The 21,766-nt window shown below is 37.0% G+C and overlaps 1 protein-coding gene across 3 annotated transcripts in view; it reads left to right on the top strand.

Annotated features, from left to right (window-relative positions):
* Window positions 1–21,766, top strand: part of GPHN (gephyrin) — a 535,238-nt gene that overhangs the window by 218,929 nt on the left and 294,543 nt on the right. For all 3 annotated transcript variants that reach the window (XM_045565470.1, XM_045565461.1, XM_045565478.1), the window contains exon 4: window positions 16,423–16,515. In XM_045565470.1, coding sequence (XP_045421426.1) covers window positions 16,423–16,515 — 93 coding nt within the window. The remainder of the gene's footprint in view (window positions 1–16,422; window positions 16,516–21,766) is intronic.

Raw genomic sequence — 21,766 nt, 5'->3', positions numbered from 1 at the left:
GGTACATAAGTTCAGGTTATATAAATGAATCATTAAAAAGATTAACTTCCAGGTTTGATTCCCTGAAGTTAGAGTTAGTATTGATTGCTTTCCATTGATAGTTAAGAATCTTAAAACTAAAGTTCATAGAGGAAGATTTCATCATTCCTTTTCTCTTAGATCTTGTTAACTTCTTTAATATCTAATAAAATACTAAAACAATTCCACATATGCTATATTAAGTGTTATTCCAAAGACTTAACCTTGGAAGCAGTATATTTTCATAATTCAAGTGGCTGAATTGATCATGGAATTCAGAAATTGCTCACTAAACTTCCTGATCCTAAGTTGATCATCATCAGATTGATCATATAAATTTCTTTTATTAGGTGTGATATCTCTGTAAAGTAGGAATAAATATTCTTGCCATTTTCTCATGGAATAAGCAGATTTGTCTACATTCCTTACCCTGCCAATGGGTTCTTTAGCAGTGGCCACAGAATACCCAACCAAGATTTGGAAACCAAAGAAACTATATTTTATCTATAGTAGAAAAGGAATAGTAACACAACTAACACAGAGACAGTAAAATTGAGCAAACCTGAAGACTGTAGCAGTATGTTTCACATGTGAATGTTGTTTCTCAGTTTTGTTTAACAACTTTGAGGATCGAGGTGTTAACGTAAAAAAAAAATTTGGCCGGGCGTGGTGGCTCACACCTGTAATCCTAGCACCCTGGGAGGCCGAGGCGGGTGGATTGCTCAAGGTCAGGAGTTCGAGACCAGCCTCAGCAAGAGTGAGACCCCCCGTCTCTACTAAAAAAAATAGAAAGAAATTATCTGGCCAACTAAAACATATATATAGAAAAAATTAGCCAGGCATGGTGACGCATGCCTGTAGTCCCAGCTACTGGGGAGGCTGAGGCAGTTAGGATCACTTAAGCCCAGGAGTTTGAGGTTGCTGCGAGCTAGGCTGATGCCACGGCACTCACTCTAGCCCGGGCAACACAGCGAGACTCTGTCTCAAAAAAAAAAAAAAAATTAATGAGGTTTATACTTTGGAAAAAGGAGAGATTTATTTCTCATAAAGGGTAACAACCTGTTGGGTGGCCATTCCAACAGGTTGGGAAACAGAGCCCTGTCAGAAGCCAGGTACACATGCTTTAAAAAAGAGACAAAAATGAACAAGATTTTATATTGATCAGAGTGGTCAGATATACATATTCAACAAGATATAGAAGGAGTCATGAATATTTATGAAGACAAATCATTCACATGTAATTGTGCTTTATGTCTCCCATCCTGTCATGGCTAGGAACTCAGTTTTAAGGTGTTTTGTGGTCCTCTTGGCTGAGAGGGGCCCATTTAGTTAGCAGAGGCCATATGATTTTAATCCTAGTTCACAAAAGTTAGTATACTAAAAAGATAAGTGGTTCTCTTTCCTGTTTTAAAAGCCTTCATAGGTTTTATTGAATTATATTGAATACCTAATATTGAATTACTCTTAAACTGATGAAGTTCTGTTTCCCTTTTGTTTTAATACAGAGACGAGTAATCCTAGAATTCTAGGAGGAATTTTGATGAGAGGTTTTTGTGTTTGTTTATTTGTTTGTTTGCTTTCCATATCCCAGCCATTCCCTTTTTCTACATAGCAAAAACAGGCCTGATTGGAGAAAGCCTGAAATTGCATTTCAGCATATTGGGTAGTTTCCTAAGAATTCCTATTAGAGTCCATAAATGTGTTTACCTTTATATCATTTTAATTATTTATTCCAAAGTCCTTTTTAGAGGTCTAATTAATCTTAGAACAAGCTTTGTGTCAATAGAATCATCACTATTTATTCAGGTCACCTACTATATTAAGGTCACTGGCGAGGACAAATATGCATAAGACTTGGCTCTTAAGCTCAGAGAATGCCTTAGGGAAAATAGAATAAAAAGGTCAAAAGACTTTTCTCTTAAATCAATTTAGATTTAAGAAATTTAGATTTATAAATCACTTGATTATTCTGTTCTGCAGTTTATCTTCCCTTTAAAAAAAAAAAAGACATTTCAGTTTTTGCCCTTTTAGAGCTAGTGATAAAAGGATTACCATGAACCCTGACTCTACATGTGTCTTCTAAGGTGACTAAGGATGTAGAGAAACTTTATACCTAGATAATACAACTGTAGAAGAATAACATTAAAAAATAACAAAAGTAACCCGTATTTAGGACTTACTATGTACTAAGTACTCTGCTTAACTTTCAAAGTTAAATATTTAACTTGAAATGCATCATTAGGAGCAAATCCGTTGTATCATTTGAAGAAATTGAGGTTACCAGATCCTTAGACACTGTTATAATGATTTTAGAATGTGGACTGTAGAGGAGAAGAAAAACATCCCCTTTGGCTTGGAAGGCTTGCTGAAAGATCAACTCATAATAAGGAAGATTAATAAGAGAAAAAGATTACAAATTTATTTACTGTGCACATGGGGAGAATCATAGAGTGATTATGTTGCCACCCAACCAGGTTGTATTGCCTGTTGCACAGAGAAGAGCCAATGTACTGAGACAGTGGGGGTTGCAATGGAGAAAGAGTTTATTCCCCATAGAGCCCGGTGAGGAGACAGGAGAAATTTCTCAAATCTGCTTCCCCAAGAATTTGGGAGATAGGGTTTTTAAGGATAGTTTGGCCAGGGATTAGGCAACTAAGTTTGTTAGTTGGGGCAAAATTATAGAGGTGTGGAAATTATCTTCTTGTGTTGCTTCAGTCCCCGGAGTCACAATTCCACTTGAGTTACTTTCTTGGTATGGGCCGCTGGTCTGGGTGGGTCAGCCAATCCACTGGAATGCGGTGCCTGGAAGATATCTTAAAAACTACCTTTAGGTTTCAAAAAAGTGATGTTATCTGAAGTGCTCTCAATGCTTGCATAGTGATACTGCACTCTTGTTCTATTACCATGGAGAGATTCAAAACTGCGTTTTCAATCTCATAAGTTCCAAATGCTGGGAAAAGAGTCCTCAGCACCAAAAGGAACTGAGAATTGTGATATACAACTGAGTTTTTTATAACATCACATCTAATACATTTGTGTGGTACCACTTTATGAATGAAAGAGCCTAAGTTTGTAATTTGGCCAGCATTTAAAGTAGAGTACCTGCTAACAGAGGGTGTCAGATAACCGAGTCCATAGCATCCTGACCATCTAGGTGGGAACTACTTGTATATTTTATCACCACACAAGATAAAAAGACTAGTGTTATTTGCTGATAAGGTCAGGCTGGAACCTGTGATACCCCCCAAGCTCCCAGTCTGGAGTTCACTGTGCCTTTTCTTCCTCATTGGCACTTCCTCATCTCTAATTTTCATGTGTTCCTGACAGTCTGTAGGAACAGAACAGGTTGTAAAATACTTGATATAAAAGTCCTTTGGTCTGGTTCTGGCAGTTGTATGTAGGGCTTGATTTTGTCGCCTAATTCAGTCCAGACTTTTGATCTAACCATATTCAATATTTAGTGCCTGGCAACTTAACAAAGGGAGTAAGTGAGATATACTCCAAGTTGCGTAGGTCTGTCTTGTGAGCCAGCCATAACATCTGGTGACTTGACAAGTGTTGGGATCATGAGAGTTAGTGTCAGCACCATCTATGATCTTTGTAAGAGGTGCAAGAATGCCATCTGTGGAATTAAACCATAGTGTCTGATTGTAATATTGCCTAAGTATATCACCCAGAAAAGATCCAGCATCATCCCTCTTTTCAATACAAAGGGAAAAATTTCTTTCTAGTGACTTTACCTGAGTAAAAGACAGTTCTTGAGCTTCCACAGAGCTTTCTCTGAGTCCAGTTGACTCACCAACAGGAGAAGCAGCGTGATGTTTTTCCTCTGGTTGTGGATGCCACATCTTGTCATACATCCATCTTATGGACTAGTTTTACCAGGCACCTACATGGGTAGAAACAAAATGAGTTGAGGTTCCTTTGCATGTTCTAGGTGTTGGTATCACCAGCAGTAAGATTAGTTAACAGGGCCAAGATTTGAAAGACTGGTGCAAGAGGATGCCAGTTCTGTGTCTTACCTGCTGGAAAAACAGTAAAGGTTAGTAAGAGCAAGGCATAGTTTGACAAAAGAATTATAGTGGAAGATTAAAAGGGAGAATGGAATAGGTTGAGGCAGTCTCCAATCAGTTTCCGCAAAGGGGGAGGCTTAAAAGAAATGCTTTAAAAGGACCTTCTGGTGAAGGGGTTAAAAGGAAAAAATACAGGAAAAAAGTTTTTGGATGAAAAAGGGATCTCTTGATCCTTGATCCTGAGAAAAAGCTATTTCATAAAGACATCTGCTTCAAGGGCCTGGGAAGTGGCCCTGGAAATTCTTACTTTCAGGTCACCTGTAGGGGTGGTCTTCTAGTTGTCTCAGTATAGTTTGGTGTGGCTCACATGAATTCAGGAGGATTTTTCTTTTATTTTGATGGAAGTATAGGTAGTTAATAGTACTTCATAAGGGCCTTACAAGCAAGGTCTGTTTCTGAAAACTTTGATGTACACATGATCTCTTGGTCAAAAAGGATAGCAAGTCTTGTCAATTGGCAGAGACCATGCTCCTTTTACCTGTTGATGATATGCTCCAAGCATAATAGCGCCTGTATGTGGCTAGGAATGGTATTGAGTTGTTCCCTTAGATCCCCATAGTATTCAGTCAGCCCAGGAATAGAAGGTTTAGAGGTGCCAGTAGGCATGGGATGACCAAGCACTATTTCAAAAGGGGTTAATACATGTCTCCTATTGGGAGTATTCTGGGTTTTTATAAGGGCCAAAGGTAATGCTTCTGGCCATTTAAGTCCAGTGTCTTGACAGACTTTTCCCAAAGTTCTTTTTATGTCTAGATTTTTATGTTCCACTTGCCCTGAGGATTAGGGATGATATGGGATATGAAATTGTAATGAATGCCCCAGAGCCTTTGCAGGCAAGTGGTTTATTTCTGCTGTTAAATGAATCCCTTGATCTGACTCAATCCATAAAGGAATACCAAAATGAAGAATTGTCTCATTTACTAATTTATCACTGTTGTAGCTGTTTATCACTGTTGTAGCATACCTAGTTGTATAGCATTCAGTCCATCCACTAAACATGCAAATAGTAACCACACTGTGAAAAAAAAGAAAAGCCTAAAGGTAAATTTATAAAATCAATTTGAAGTGCCACAAGGGGTACTGTGGCTCTTTGGAGGCTTCCTGGAGAGTGTTGGTTTCCTCCAGAGATTTAGTGAGATTTACAAATAGTGCACTGGAAATAATTTGGTCGGAGATTTTATAGGACCCAGGGCAGTACAGTTATTTTTTTTAGTTCCTTAATTATCCCCCATTTCCACATATGTCCCATCTGATGGGAGACTAGTGCGAGCCAAAAAGTTAAAAGGGGACACAGGAAGTCTGTTTGGTCCAATATGTAATTTGTCTGATTGTTTAACACCCTTTTATATCTACTTATCCTTTTCAGATTGTGGGGCATTAGCCTGATAATCAGTAATATTAGACAGGGATAAGGGCAGGGTAATAAATTAAGTGGAGAAAGGATAGGGCCATTTTTTGGCTGCATATTTAGCAGTCTTGTCTGCTCTATCATTTCCTAGGGATACAGTATTTGAATCTTTAGTGTAGGCTGTGCAAAGAATAGTAGTGATCTTAGAAGGAAGGTGGATAACTTATAATAGTGCAGTAATTATAGGCCCATTGGCAACAGAAATGCCAGAAGAAGTTAAGAAAGCCATGAGATTTCCAAATTGTGCCAACTGCATGGCGGACTCCAAAGGCATATTTGGAGTTTGTGTAAATAATGGCAGCTTTTTGTTTTGCCGACGTGCAACCTCTAATGAGGGCTATGAAAAAATTGACTCAAGGCATTTAGGGGTGAGCTTTTGAGTGCCTTGAAATATTTCACGTCCTAAGTAAGAAATAGTTGTCTGTACCCACTGAAGTTTAGTTCTACAGGCTTTATGACCTCGTTCAGCTAGAGTCTTTAAAAGAATGAGGGAGTCTGGATGGAATGGTAGGTCTAGCTGAATCTCCATAATGCTTTCCACAGGGGTTGCACTAGTTTGTAGTCCCACCAGCAGTGTATGAGTGTTCCTGTCTTTCCGCATCCACGCCAACATGTGTTGTTTTGGGATTTTTTGATAAAGGCCATTCTCACCGGAGTTAAGTGGTATCTCATTGTGGTTTTGATTTGCATTTCCCTGATGATTAGGGATGTTGAGCATTTTTTCATATGTTTGTTAGCCGTTCTTATATCTTCTTTTGAAAAATTTCTATTCATGTCGTTTGCCCACTTTTTGATAGGGTTGTTTGATTTTTTCTTGCTGGTTTTCCTGAGTTCTAAATAGATTCTTGTTATCAGTCCTTTATCTGATGTGTAGTATGCGAAAATTTTTTCCCATTCTGTAGGCTGTCTGTTTATTTTTGTGACTGTTTCTTTGGCTGTGCAGAAGCTTTTTAATTTAATCAGGTCCCATTCGTTTATTTTCGTTGTTGCTGTGATTGCCTTAGGGGCATCTACCCAGAAGAACAAAAGTCATTCTATAACAAAGACACCTGTACCCGAATGTTTATAGCAGCACAATTCACAATTGCAAAGATGTGGAAACAACCCAAATGCCCATCAATCCACGAATGGATTGGTAAACTGTGGTATATGTATACCATGGAGTATTACTCAGCTATAAGAAATAACAGTGATACAACATCTCTTTGGTTCTCCTGGAGAGAGTTGGAACCCATTATATTAAGTGAAGTATCCAAAGAATGGAGAAACAAGCATCACATGTACTCACCAGAAAATTGGTTTCCCTGATCATCACCTAAATGCACATCGGGGAAGGATACCAATTGGATATGAGACTGAGACGGGGGATGGGGGGAGGGGATGGGTGTATGCCTACATGATGAGTGCGTTGCGCACCGTCTGGGGAATGGTCATGCTTGAAGGTGCTGACTCGGGGAGGTAGGGGATGGGGGGAGGGGATGGAGTTATTACTACATGGTGAGTGCCAGCCGCACTGTCTGGAGAATGGACACGCTTGAGGTTCTGACTGAGGAGGATGGGCAGGACATGGACAATGTATATAACCTGAGCTTTTGTACCCCCATGAAGAGCTGAAATTTAAAAAAAAAAAAAAAGAATAAGGGAGTCTAAGAGGACACCCTTTTTAGTCTGGTTATGGAGCAAAAGATCGTCAACGTAGTGAACAAAGGTGAATCCTTGGGTAAAGGTTACAGAGTCTAAATCAGCTTTGAGAATTTGAGAGAATATTGAAGGACACTCACAGTATCTCTGAGGTATTTGGGTCCATGTTAATTGTTTTCCTTTGAAGGTAAGTGTAAAGAGAAATTGTGAATCAGGATGCAACAGAATCAAAAAGAATGTTGAGCAGAGGTTGATTACTGTATCACTAAAGTTGCATGAACTAAAAGGCATTTGAGTTAGTTTCTATCCTGATAAAATATTTGATTTAAGTGCTTTTTTAAGCTAATTAATTAGAATTCTCTTACATATTTTGGTAGTGAAATATCATATAACATGACATATAGACACACAGACATAGACATACAGACAGATGTATATCTTATAGCTCTTATAAAGAATTTTTATTTGTCAGCTATTAAATATCATTATGTTTTATTCAAACTATCAGTCTTTCAATTATCTATTTGATTGTTCTAAGCAATTATTAGGCAGGCAACAATTTGCCCTTAGTAAGATTTTGCCATTTATGTAAGCATTTTCTGCTTCCAGGGCCTAATACTTACACAAGTATAGGTAGGTGTAGCCAGAAAGTAGAGTACTCAGTTCTTCTGAAATTAAGGATCCCATGTTTACCTTGAATCTTGGCTTTGGCTTTCAGATTTCTATGATTAACTTTGGCAACAATTTTTACTTACCCAAGTGTGCAAGAAAAAGGAACAAAGGGACAGAACACCTAAATCTCTGTGAATTTCTGAAAACTGGAGTTCACACTCCCTGTAGTATTGCCACTTACTGTCACTTTCTGCCTGACCTGGTCAGACATCAGAGGCCTCCAACTGGATCTAAGCCAGTTAATAATCAGATCTAATATGATGCCTGACCCACTTCAGTTTCTGTCACAACTTCCAGACACAGGATAAAAAATATGCTCAAACAAACTCAGAGAGCTCAAAACACAAAAATCTGTGGAGTTTTGGAATCCAAGAGAAAACTTACCCATGATCCCCAGTTGCTGTGAGAGCAATGGATACAATGGGCACAGCAAGTACCACACTTGGTCACTAGGTGCTCCTGGGGGGCTCTCTCTATTTCAGGACTCACTTCTGACAAATTAAATTTAACAGAGTTTAATTGAACAAGGAAAAAATTGGGCAGCAGAACCAGAACAGGTTTAGAGAGAACCCAGTGTTGACATGTAGTTGAAGAAGACTCATGGACAGAAAAGAAAAAGTGACATGCAGAAAACAGAAGTGAGGTATCGAAACAGCTGGATTGGTTAAAGCTCAGTGTTTGTCTTATTTAAACAAAATTTGAACAGTTGAGAACCTTTGATTGACCAAAACTCCATGATTGGCAAAGAGTAAGAAGTAGAGAAGAGTGAAGATGAATGGAGCAGACTTTAGCCAGGACAAACAGCTGATATTTTTGCTTTTGAACTTTTTAACTAAAGTACCCTTTTAAATGAAATGAGTAAGCCTTAATCAAGTTTACAACTTAATCACAGTAGCAAGAGGTACATCTAAAGAAGTATGCAACACTGTTTATAAGATCCAGAAAAGCCACAAAACAGCTCAAAGAAAGAAGTCTCACTAGCCGTAAACCAGGTATAACCCACATTTTTTGTCCAGCCATATTTTCTAGGGTCTCAGCTTCTCAACTGATCATTTATACATAAATGTCTAAAAGCCCCGTATGTCTCCACAGAATACTAGAAATCAAAAGCTGTGCACAGAAGGGAAAAGCATCAATAAATGATAAAAGTTACACAAATATCAAACCAGAAGACATTCCCTGCCTGGGAATCAAACCTAGGCTGTTGAGGTATAGGCACAGATCTTGAACCAGTAGGCTACAAAGGAAACTAGCTTTTATTGTTATTCCTGCTTGGGCAGTATACAGAGGATTTTTACCTGTTATGTCTGATTTTGCTCTTTAACTTTATCAGAGAATTTTTAAGGCTAGCTACAACATTATGTGTCTTTCTATTTAATTGTTTAAGAGATCTCTAAAATTTATTTTGAAAAATTTAGAAGTCTTTTAATTTAAAGGGTCCATTTATTGGCCATTATTAATTAGAATTCTCAATAGTGTATTTATTCCAAAAGCAATTCAATCCAATAAGCCTCTTCATAGAAAGCCCAGGTAGTAATTTTCCAGGTTTAGAGTAAGTTTTTACTATATAAGCAAGAGGTGTTCCTAGGGAGGCCATAGAGGAGGCAGTTCCCATGATTCCCAAAAATTCACTCTCAGAAATAGACTTAAGATAGACAAGGAGGGTAGGACCTTAAAACAAAGACTCCCCTAAAGCTTTACACATTTGGTGCCAAAAGTGTCCTGCTTAGAATCTTACGTGTCTCAGACTCCCAATCTTTTCACACTGGCCACCTAGTGTGATCCCCCAAAAAACATGTTCCTCCAGATGGCAGAGACTAAGTGGGAAAATTCCCATTCAGTAACAACACAAGCTCTCGGGGACATGAAACAAGACAAGAGGGGAAAATCATGGTTGGTTGGTTGGTTGGTTTGTTCAGGGACCTGCAGCAAATCAGGGACCTACATGCTGGTCTAGTCAGAACTGTATATCTGGCTAGCCTGCAAGGCCAGTTTGAACAGCAGGCATATGGGGATTCTAGGCCAGTTTTCTACCCTATCGTAACCGTCTTTATGATAGAACGACACAGAAATACAACGACAAAGGAAAGCAACAAAAACAGAGGCTATTTCTGAGAGTACAGGGATCAGATAATATGAATATTTATACCCAAAGTATCAAAAACTGTAGCAGAGTTGGTATACCAAGACTAGTCTCATACAAAACCTTTACTCTCATTAATCTTAAATTTGGACAGGCAAAAGAGACAATGATCTTTCCCATCTGCTCAACCAGCCCACAGATAAACAGAGGAAAACTAGGAGTCTGACTGGTAAGGGGTCTTCCCATTTTGCCAGCAGCTCAGAGTCTAGGTTTGCCTCACCATTGCTTCCGGAAGAGCAGAGCAGCTTTAAAGATCCTATTCATGACACCAAACTGTAGGGGAGAAGAAAAATTTCCTCTTTGCCCTGGAAGGTTTGCTGAAGGATCTATTTACAATAAAGCAGATTAATAAGAGAAAGAGGTTACAAGTGTATTTACCATGCACACGGGGAGAATCACAGAGTGATTACCCAGAATCCCAGTGGAGTCCAGAAGTTTATATACCCTCATTTTAGAGGGGAGGGGAAAATGAAGGACATAAGTAATTCTGTTGAAGGTCAATATTTGGTCTCTAGGGAGGATGTGGAGAACAGTAGGTGGGTCTGGATTTCAGGCAGATAAAGAAACTTCAAAGCCGGCGCGGTGGCTCACGCCTGTAATCCTAGTACTCTGGGAGGCTGAGGCGGGTGGATCGCTCGAGGTCAGGAGTTCGAGACTAGCAAGAGCGAGACCCCGTCTCTACTAAAAATAGAAAGAAATTATCTGGACAACTAAAAATATATATATAGAAAAAAAATTAGCCGGGCATGGTGGCACATGCCTGTAGTCCCAGCTTCTCGGGAGGCTGATGCAGTAGGATCGCTTAAGCCCAGGAGTTTGAGGTTGCTGTGAGCTAGGCTGACACCATGGCACTCACTCTAGCTGGGCAACAGAGCAAGACTCTGTCTCAAAAAAAAAAAAGAAACTTCAAAGATTTTGGGAGAGTAGATGGTAGAGGGGGAAAGGTCAGAAAGACCTTGAGGCTTTTTCATTCAATCCAGTATGTTAATATTTTGGGGTAAAAATATTTTTAATTTACTTCACTAGGTATTTGAAGTCTGTGGGTTTTCTGGACTCAATTGGGTATATCTTTATCTGATCTCATTATTTCAACCTCATGAGTCTGGAGTCATTTGTGTGGCTGAAATAATTTGTCAGCTCAACCGGAGCTGGAGAATCTAAGATGGCTTCACTCAGATGTCTGGGTAGTTGGTGCTAGGTGTTCTATTGGGCCTTTCTTTCCACATGTTCTCCCATCATTCCGTTGTCTAGCCCAGGCTTATTTACATGATAGTAGAAGATTACCAAAAGTGTGAAGACAGAAGCTTTGAAGCCTTTTGAGATCTAGGCTTCAGAACTCACCCATTATGAATTACTGCTTCATTCTATTGATCAAAGCAAGTCACAAGTCCAGCCAGTTGCAAGGGTGGTGGAAATAGACTCCATTTCCTGACAGGAGGATTTACAAATACATGACCATGTTTTATCTACCACAGTAGTGTATATATAATTATTAAGTATGAAATTTGTTTCTAAACTTGCTGAAAATGAGTACTAAGTATCAGAATAAAGGACAAATACCAGAAAATGCAATGTTTATAATCCTTTGATTTTTCAATGATACGTGCAGATTATAAAGAATTCAAACAATGCCAAAAAATAAAAAGGAACTATAAAAATAAAATGTCCTTTAAATCTAATTATCCAGAAGTAACCAGTATTAACATTATTTGTAAAACATTTCAACACCTTTCTATGCCTATTATATAGATAAAAGATTGGATAGATAGATGTTTAAATGATTAAAAGACATAGCTATATACAGAATGAGGCTAATTCTCTAAAGCTAATACATAATAGCATTTTATTTATTAATACATTTAAGCAGAAGAAAAAGGAACTGAGTGAAAGAGCATATTAACTTTGAAAGAACTATTCTTTATTACAAGAGATATTATGTGCTAAGTAAACATCCCCCTCTAAAGTTAAATAATTAGGAAAATCATTAATAGATTAAAGTCATATATTTAACTATCTTTTTAAACCTTAGACAGGATTGCTTGAATTACTGCTATGAAAGATAACGATATCATCACTATTATTTCTTTCCACCTACTCTCTCCTTACCTTTAAATTTTGGTTCATTATATGATTATGAGAAAAAAATGATAGAACAATATCCAGTTCTCAAATCAGGGATTATTTCAAAATCATTGTAGAGATGTAGGAAGAAAGATAAAAAGTCAGCCCGGACTATATCAGATCTGAAACTTGCATATAGAAAAATAGAGATGCAGGAAATGAGAAACAATATGCAATCTTTGTTGGAATATTCTGCTCTTCCCTCTGATATTTTCTTAAATGTCCAGCACTAGAATCGTTCTTCCTAGATAAGGGTTTAGTTCATGATTATGTGGGCAGTGTCACCGGGTTTCAGATCAGTTTTCCAATTCAGCGTGCATTTGTTCCCAGAACCTTCATCTTGAACAAGATCAGCCCTTTGTTGCATCTGTTCTTCATAGCAGCTGCTTACAAGATGAAAAAGATAAGCTCTCTCTTTCAGTTTGCATCTGTCTAGATTTGGAGGTATTAGTGAACATTTTTAGGATTTTGGTAATTTAGCATTATGACTTCTTCAGAGTCCAGAGCAGCATTAGGAGCATTACAATGCTGCATTATTCTTCTCAAAGATCTTTTGTTTCTGTCTTTGACTACCCAGCTTTTGAGATTTATGACATGAAGCAATTAATATATATTTTTTCTTATGTCGTTGTTGCTGGTGAAGATTTTTTCTCTAGTTTTTACTCTTTTTTGTTCATTTTATTAGATGTTGATAGAAGGGGGAATTCTGCTCCCCTTCTGATATACTTTCATTCTACTGTACTAACCTGGAAACTAAAGGCAGTAAATTTTTAAAGAAATATCCTTCATGTAAGGGAAAATTAATCGCTGAAATAGACAATGTCCTCAGCCTCAGTTTTGTAACAGATGCAGAGGAATTTTTCATAAAGTTGTTTTATGCAAAAGTCCTCAATGACATCTTACCTGGTAGAGGCAGCCAAATACTAAGGTTTCTCTCAGAATACAAAGGATCTTACAGGTACAGAAACAAATATTGTAAGACAAATTGCTTTCTAACTAAACTAAATTAGTAAGTTAAATAAGATAAATGAGGTAAATTGCTATTATTTTATAGCAATAGCTATTTATTTATAGAATAGCTATTTATTTATAGCTAAGAAAAATTGCTTTTTTAACATAGTAGGAAAATAAGACTCAATATCTAGATTGGCACATAGTTCAGTTTAGTATGAATATATATCACTGAGAAATTTTAATAAAAATGCAGATTCTGATTCAGAAGATCTTGGATGGGACCTCGGGTTCTATATTTCTGACAAGCTCCCAAGTAATACCAGTGCTGCTAGTATTCAGATCATACATTAGTAACAAGATTCTAGACAACTGTAGACACAGAGCTCCTCTACTTGACCAAATCCTTGAGACCAGGGCTGTGTTTTATTTATCTTTGCATTCCTGTTATCTAACGAAGTGACTGAATAAAAGTATGGCCTGAAGTATTCATTATCAAATAAATGAATTAATGAATCAAATGCATGATTGCTAGGGGCCAAATGAATAAATGATTGAATTGCTATTCTGTCTTAAAACCTAAAAGCCTAACTAAAATTTTTGCTCAGATGAGAAACTGCAATACATCACACAGCTACCTTGGACAACAAAACAATACTTCCAAATACTTGACAAATTCTTAATTGACTTCAAAATAGCAAATATTATTTAAGTGAAAGAAATATATACAGTGTTACCAGTTATCCATTCCAGGGTTAGAAAACCTTAAGTAATTTACTGTGGTGCACCTGATTTTAAGCTATGTGACATTTTTGTGGGCCCACCCAGTTATCTGTGAAATTTACCCTCAGGTAACTGAACAAATTGTCTCTTTAAACTAGTAGTTCTCAATTGCTTGCTGCATTTTAGAATTACGTGGGAAGCTTTTAAAAATCCCATTGCCCAGGCTGAACACCCAGAGGTGGGACCCAAGTATTTCTTAAAGCTCCAAGGATGATTCCAGTATGCAACCAAGATTGAGAAGTATTAATTGTCAGGGCCCATGTTTCATTAATTTTTTAACTCTTTAACACTTAAATATGTGGTATGTACTTCATAAATGTTTACTGAACCAACAGATGAATTATGTTGCAAGCAAGCATTACCTATTGCAAAACAGTAGCATTCTTCAGTATAAACTGACCATTTTGACTATCTGTATTAGTATCCTGAAATTTGAAAAGTTTGAATGTCCTGTTGATATTAATACTGAAAGTTGTTATTTGATATGGATATATATTTTTGCTGTTGAGGTACTTTGTTGATACAACTTGGATTTCATATCACTTTTTATCAAGATCTGATATAAATGGATTGTGGTTAGAGATGGGCTGTGGACAGGCACTTCATTACTATTTTGGGGTACTTAGGTGTTACTGAAAGTTCAGTACTTGGCCCCAAAGCCAAATCAGTGAGAAGGAAGAACAAGGACAAGTGGTTTGAGGAAAAGGAAAAAGAAATTTAATAATTTTCCAACGAATGAGGAGGGTGGTAGACTAGTGTCTCAAAGGACCACCATCCTATCTTTAAGCAGAAAAATAGGGCTTTTTAAAAGGGGAGTTTTCGGTGCTTGGGCTTGGGTTTAAGGGACCAGTGTCACATGTCCTGTTGTACTTCATGGCGTCAGGCTATTGTTCTTTAACTATAATTGGTGGTTTGGGTCGACCTTATCTCTAGTGACCATGATCTTGTGACCTTTGCAGCATTCTGTTGAGTCATCTGTAGTTTAAGATATTAAAAAATAAATAGCAAAGAATACTTTTCTGTCCCTTTGATTACTGGCCTTGGGAAGGAATGCAAGTTTTAATTCCCAAAAAGATGGGGGCTTTTAAAGGACAACTTGTAAAACATTTTTTTGCCCTTTTTTATACCTTTACCTCTGTTACATAGGAATGATAACAAAGAGATCTAATGTGTTCTAGGATACTTTAGTGGGAAAACAAGGTCAGGAAATCTACTTATTGCTGAGTTGTGGTATCAACTGTGGTTTTTTTCTATAATTGAAATAATAATGAACTGTTTAGAATGGTGAGTATTTAGGCTTTTCTACTTTTTAAATAGAAGCACAGACAATTGAAGTTTTAATTTTGGCTTATGAAACCACTTCATAAACACCTTTATTATAACAATCCTTGATTTTTGATGGGCTTTCCTCAGAGCAAAATTATAACTATATCAAGGATCAAAGTTCTTCATTAAGCTCTTGGTAGTCTATAGTTTATATCTTTTTGAAAAATAGTTTGTTGTCATTAGTTAATCATAGCAGGGAAAAATATCCTTCATTTGGAGCTCTGGGGTCTACATTTCTATGATACCAGAGTAAAAGAAAAATGTAGAAAGATAAGCAAAAAATCACTTTTAGATCCTGGATTTGTCCTTCTAAGTATTTATCCTATATTTTGTTTCACTGATGAATTTCAGAACTGAAGGCATTGTATTTTATGTCTAGGTATCAGCCTGCTATTTGTTTTTCACATCTATTAATAGTTATCAGCAGCTAAATTATGTAATTGTATTTTTTAATTTTGACTTTGAATTATAAACAAATAATAAAACAATATAATACCAAAGCAAGTATATGATTATAACTTAATAAGCACTTAATTGCTTTTTTTAATAAATAGCTAAGATGCAGGATGGATTAATAGAATTAGCAGTAGATAGAAAAAGTAAAGCCAGGTGCAGTGGCTAACACCCGTAATCCTAGCACTTTGGGAGGCTGAGGCCAGAGGATCCTTTAAGGCCAGGAGTTTGAGGTTGCCATGAGCTATGATCACACTACTGCATCTAGCCAGGGTAACAAAGCAAGACCCTGTCTCAAAAAAAAATAGAAAAGAAAAAAACAAAGTCAGTGGAGATCCTATTTCCACTCCCTTACAAACTAGCTGTGTAACTTTGAGTAAATTATTTAACCACTTTGCACTTCATTTGTCTTATCTAGAAAATAAAGACACAAATCTGCTAAGCTCCAAAATTTTATGGTATATATTTCTAATCTCTATAAATATTGTAGTACTAAATTTTGAATGGCTGAAAATAACTTCAGACAAGCCATTTAAGTACATATTAAACATTAATTATAAGCTCTCTATTTCTGTTTTTTCTTTTGTTTCATTTACTTTCAAGAATTTTATGCTTGTATCCTCATTTTCTATAATTAATAAAATAAATACCAAAATTTTCAGTGCTTTCGATCAAGAGTGAAACTATTCTATGAATTGTACTTCAAATTTTTCTTATTTATTGTTGAAAAGAATCTGTGCTTTCTCACTGTATATGAAGTATTTGAGCATTTGGATGTTTTGAGCAGGCAGGCAAGTTCTTTTGCATGTGACAATACTTTTTCTTTTTTCCAGGAAACCCTGATAGATTGGTGTGATGAAAAGGAACTTAACTTGATACTAACAACTGGAGGAACAGGATTTGCACCACGAGATGTCACTCCAGAGGTGAGATAGTACATATCTTTCTCATATTAAAGGATTAGACTAATCATGTTATTTTTAATCCTTTTTACTATTTTTTTTATATTATTTTTATAATTTTGCTAGGTACAAGTGATTTATAATTCTAAGAATGTGAAAATTTTGCTCTGGAAGAATTATTGTAAAAACTGTTTCTTGACTTTTTTCTTTGAACTTTAAACTAGAAATGATACAATATGGGGAAGATTGAACTGGTCCAGAAGGTAATCCTTCATTTTCTTGTCGGTCTGCAGTGTCAGCAAAACTTCAGGTACATTGCCAAAGGAGGTGGTGGCAGAATTCTGACTGTTAGCATGGCATCTGGTGTGATGTGGTTTTGGTCAATACAATTCAAAATTGGATCTGATTTTCCTTTTCTTGAGGTACCCTTGTCATTTGTCTCGAAGTACAGTAGGATGGCTGCAACAGAATATTTATACCAATTTCACAGTACTATTGATGAAAAAGGGTTATATTTTTTGTAATTTTAAATGTGAACTACATTTAAATGCAGAATTTAATAGGCCAAAAAGCAGAATTAATATCTAGGCTTCATACCACAAGAATCACCTTTGTAAAGAAAGAAAAATTAGGGAAAGAATGAAGAGTAAGCACTGTTCACTAAAAAGGGAGGGAAAGTCTTTTTCGTTTTAAGGAAGCCATAAATTTCAGGTGTCACTTGGGGGTCATATATAAACTACTACCACTTTAACATTGTTTCCTTTACCCTCTAAAAAGTACTTTTGGCTCAATTTCAACTTAACTATGTCCTTCTGTTTTCAGATCAGTACAATATTGTATTTGCTACCTTATTAACAAACAAGGCACTTTTGCTCAACATCTATTAAATAATTACTGTCTTTCTTACATTAGTACAGTGGTTTTCAAACTTTAGCCTGCATTAGAATCCATCAATCTGTGTTAAAACATAGATTGCTGGCTCCCATCCCTAGACTTTCTGATTCAGTAAATCTGCAGTGGATCCTGAGAATTTGTATTTCTAACAAGGCCCCAGGTGATGCAAATGTTGCTGGACCATAGACCGTACTTTCAAACTTTGAGAAACACTGCTCTAGTATATGAAAATGTAATTTTTTTTAACAAGTAGTAAAATATTTTCTACTCTTCTGTGTAAAAATCACAGCACCTAAATTTTTTTGATATTATTATAATTAAGGTTATAAATAAAATAATTTTCCTTTTAAAGCCATCAAAATAGAGTTGAATTGAGAAGTTGTTAACTTCAATTCCATGAATAAGAAGGTCATCCTTCCACAATTCATTTTGCTTCTGGCTTCTATCAGGAAATGGTCTTTTAACCAATTTTTTCTTTCCTTTTATACTGTGAATAACTTAAAAAAAATATAATTGGGAAGAGAGCCATCTCCTACAGAGGTGTGTTTGTGTTTTGTTTGTAAGAAAATTGACTACATATTTGAAGATCTGGATTTTTAGAGTTTGGATACTGTGTTTCATGTCTGAAGTAAATGACTTTGATTTTATATATCCCTATATTTTGTGTGATGGTTTGAGATTTTCATATTTTTTATATCAGAAAAGTATAAAAAATTATCAGAGCATTCATAAGTAAATCACAGCATTATTTTTAATTGTGGGGAAATAATTTGCATCACAAAGTATTTTGTATCCTGTGGAGCTTCAAGTTAATACCAAAATGCTAGGCTGAAAATTTGAACCTTTGAATTCTGACTCTGCTACTTACCAACAAGGTGATCATAGATGGGCTGTTTTGACTCACATTTCTGATACCAAATATGTGGTTTTTCTTACACCAACCAAGTCTCCAACTCTCCAGACACCAAATGTCCTTCATTTCATTTCAATTCAGATCTGATACTACCTACCTGGAGTTAGTGCTAGACTCCAGAAGTATAAGGGCTCAGTCTCACAAGACTGCCTTCACTTTAGATGCTAGTCACAAGAATCAGATCCCCAGGTTACCCATACTTTTGTCCTACTTGACTACAAAGTCAGTTTGTTCCTACAACTCCCTATACCCACTTTAAGATTTGATAATTTGCTAGAACAGTTCACAAAACTCTGGGAAATACTTGCAAACACTTTACTTACTACTAGCAGGTTATTATAAAGGATACAACTAGGGAACAGCCAAATACAAGAGATGTATAGGGCAAGGTGTGGGGGGGAGAGGTTCCATGCCCTCTCTAGATGCAGTACCCTTCCAGCACCTTGATGTGTTCACCAATCTAGTAGCTCTCATTGTTCAAGAGTTTTTATAAAGCTCAGTCTCCAGCCTGCCCCACAGTGGGTAGGACTGAAAATTCCAACCCTCTAATCAATTTGTCTTTTCAGTGACCAGCACCTTCCTGAGGCTAGTCAGAGTTCTCACCCTAAGTCACCTCATTAGCATAAACTCTATTGTGATCTAAAGTGGTTTGTTAGGAATAACAGAGGCACTCCTATCACTCAGGAGATTCCAAGGATTTTAAGAGTTCTGTGTCAGAAACTAGGGACAAAAACTAAATATATTTTTGTGCTGTACCACAATAGACTAGTCATTTAACCACTCTGCCTTATTTTCCTATAAAATGAGGGAAATAAAAGTACCTATTTACCAAGGTGGCTGTGAGCATTCACAGGTTATTAGTAACTGATATTTTATGTAAGAGTTAACTTATAAGGATTAAATATTTTTTATTAGTTGCTGTGTAACTACCAGATGAACAGATTTGGTAGGTTTTTTTCTATGTAACTACCAAATCGACAAGTATAGTCTTATGCTAAATTTGAAATATGTCCAGGAAATCATAATCTTGTTAAATTATTTTTAATTTTGATAGAGTAAACTTCATATTGTTGCCAAAAGTTCAGTACTTGTCCCTTAGGACGAAAGAAGAACAAGGACAAGTAGTTTGAGGAAAAGGAAAGAGAAGTTTATTAATTTGTCAACAAATGAGGAGGATAGCTGACTCTCATCTTAAAGAACCATTGTCCTCCCTTTAAACAGAAAAACAAGATTTTTAAAGGGGATTTTCAGCTTAGGGCTATTGCTGTTTAACTATATAGCATTTCTGGTGAAGACAATCTCGTGACCTCTGCCTAGATAATTCTGTTGAACCACCTCCTGTGTTTAAGAAACTAGAAAACAAAGAACAAAGAATACTGCTCTGCTCCTCTGATTACTGGCCCTGGGCAGGAATGTGGGTTTTAATTCCTCAAAAAGGTGACGGGTTTTGAAGAGACAACTCATAAAATATTTTGCCCTTTTTCAGACCCTTACTTCTGTTACTTATTCCTCACTGTCTATTTTACCCTTCCCTGTGGGAGAAGGGATGATATAGGGCTTCCTGATGAATTGGGGCAATGTTTTAGACAGAAGGTTTGTACTGATTTATGCTATTGTTCTTTATGGTTTATGCAAAAATAGAACAGAACATATTACCAGTTGGAAAAGGCCATAAGCGACAACTACAACTATGAGGATTGACAAGGCAAAATAGAAGATACCTGATAAGAAAAATTTTACCCTACTTGCTATCTAAGGCACTGGTATGACTGTGGGTCGTTACAGTCACCTCATACATAATGTCCTGAGCAAGAAAGAATGGGACCTCTAAGTACGGAGCTATTAGTCACACCGATAGGTGATCTGAGAGACTGGCTTTTGAAAATTCAGAGTATAAGAAATTATATACAGGAATACTTGCAAAGAATGAGGTATAGGATGACAAATCCAGCAGCAAGACAGATCAGCAGAAGAGGCGATAGTTTGGGAAATCCTCACTAAGGAGTTGTCTCTGCATCCTATAGACAGAACAAATAACCAAAGAAAGGTGAGCAAGAATATCGACATTTTCATTTTTCCTTTTTCTTAAACAGATACTTTAGATCGCCTAAAGGCTGGCTCATCCTCTGGGGCCCTAGGTCTTCTTCTTCCATGGGATACCTCTTTACTCTGGTATGATGGACCTAAGGTTTTACTCCTGACAAATTCAACGAGGTGTGAGTTGTTAGAGGTACTTCATAGAGTCCCTTTCACTTCTCAGCCAGTTGTTGTTTGGATCCTTTTTCTTTCTAAGCTTTAAGCAACACCTGATCTCCTGGTTCAAAGGGATGGAGGGGTGCTTCCAACTGGGGCGAGGACCTGAAAGAGGCACATTATACATAATGGTTAGAATTTAATTTATCTGTTTAACATATTGCTTTACTCTGTTTTCCTCACCTATGGTTATATTACCATACTTACCTCAGGGTGCTAGGAAGGGTCTCCCATAAACTACTTCATAGGGGCTTAATGTAAGCCCACTTTTATGGGGCTACCTTTATATGAAGGAGGGCAAGCAGCAACACCTTATCCAAGTTTAGATGGGTTTCCTGCATCAATTTTGATGAAGGAAAACTTGAAAGTTTTCTTTCAAGTATGATTCATTTTCTCTGTTTTTCCTGTAGATTGAGGTTTCCAGAATGCACGCAATTTCCTTCCTAGATGTAGAGCTTTGCTTACTTGCTGGGTTACCTCCAATATAAAGAAGGGTCCATTATAATATGGAGGAAGGAAGCCCATACCTCAGAATGAGTTCCTTCAGAGATATTCTGGTAACTTCAGACACTCTGTTTGGGTAAGATAAGCCTCTACCCAGCCTGAAAAGGTATCTACTACATGTTCCAATCATTTTAGACATCTGAGTGAAATCAATTTGCCAATCATCAAAAGGGTAGGTCCCTACATGTTGAGTTCCCTGTGCATCAGGTTGCTTTCTGTCTTTCGATTGTTTTGAGCACATAAAGGGCAGCTCTGAGTTATTTATTGGATAGTTTGTTGCAAACGGGGTCCTCTTAAATGAAGTCCCACTAGAACCCTTAAGGCCCATAACATGTACATTCATATGAGTGCCTCATAAAGGGGCCAAACCAAGGCTTCAGGTAGAAGAATGAGTCCATAGCTCCACTTAGCTTGTGTCATCCCAAGTGTCTGAGTCCCGGTCTTTAGTTTTAAAGGGGGTTTATATTGATCTAAATCTAGCTGGGGAATCAAGGCCCCAAGGAACAGATCACCTTTAATGGCCTCCGTAGCAGCTCTGCCAGTGGCCTGATTTCTTTGTGCACCATAAGTGTCTCCTTTTTTTGGTGACCAGGGCAGTGCATGATGGCTACTTGCTTGGGCTCAGCCATGGCCTGTATCAGGGCCATTATTTCAGTGGCATACATAATATTCTTATTTCCTGCCATCAAGAGCCACCTTTCCTTCCATATG

The sequence above is a fragment of the Lemur catta genome, chromosome 1, assembly GCF_020740605.2.
Source record: "Lemur catta isolate mLemCat1 chromosome 1, mLemCat1.pri, whole genome shotgun sequence".
Taxonomy (NCBI): domain Eukaryota; kingdom Metazoa; phylum Chordata; class Mammalia; order Primates; family Lemuridae; genus Lemur; species Lemur catta.
The sequence above is the reverse complement of the archived record's forward strand: the minus strand, read 5'-3'. Positions and strand labels throughout refer to the sequence as shown.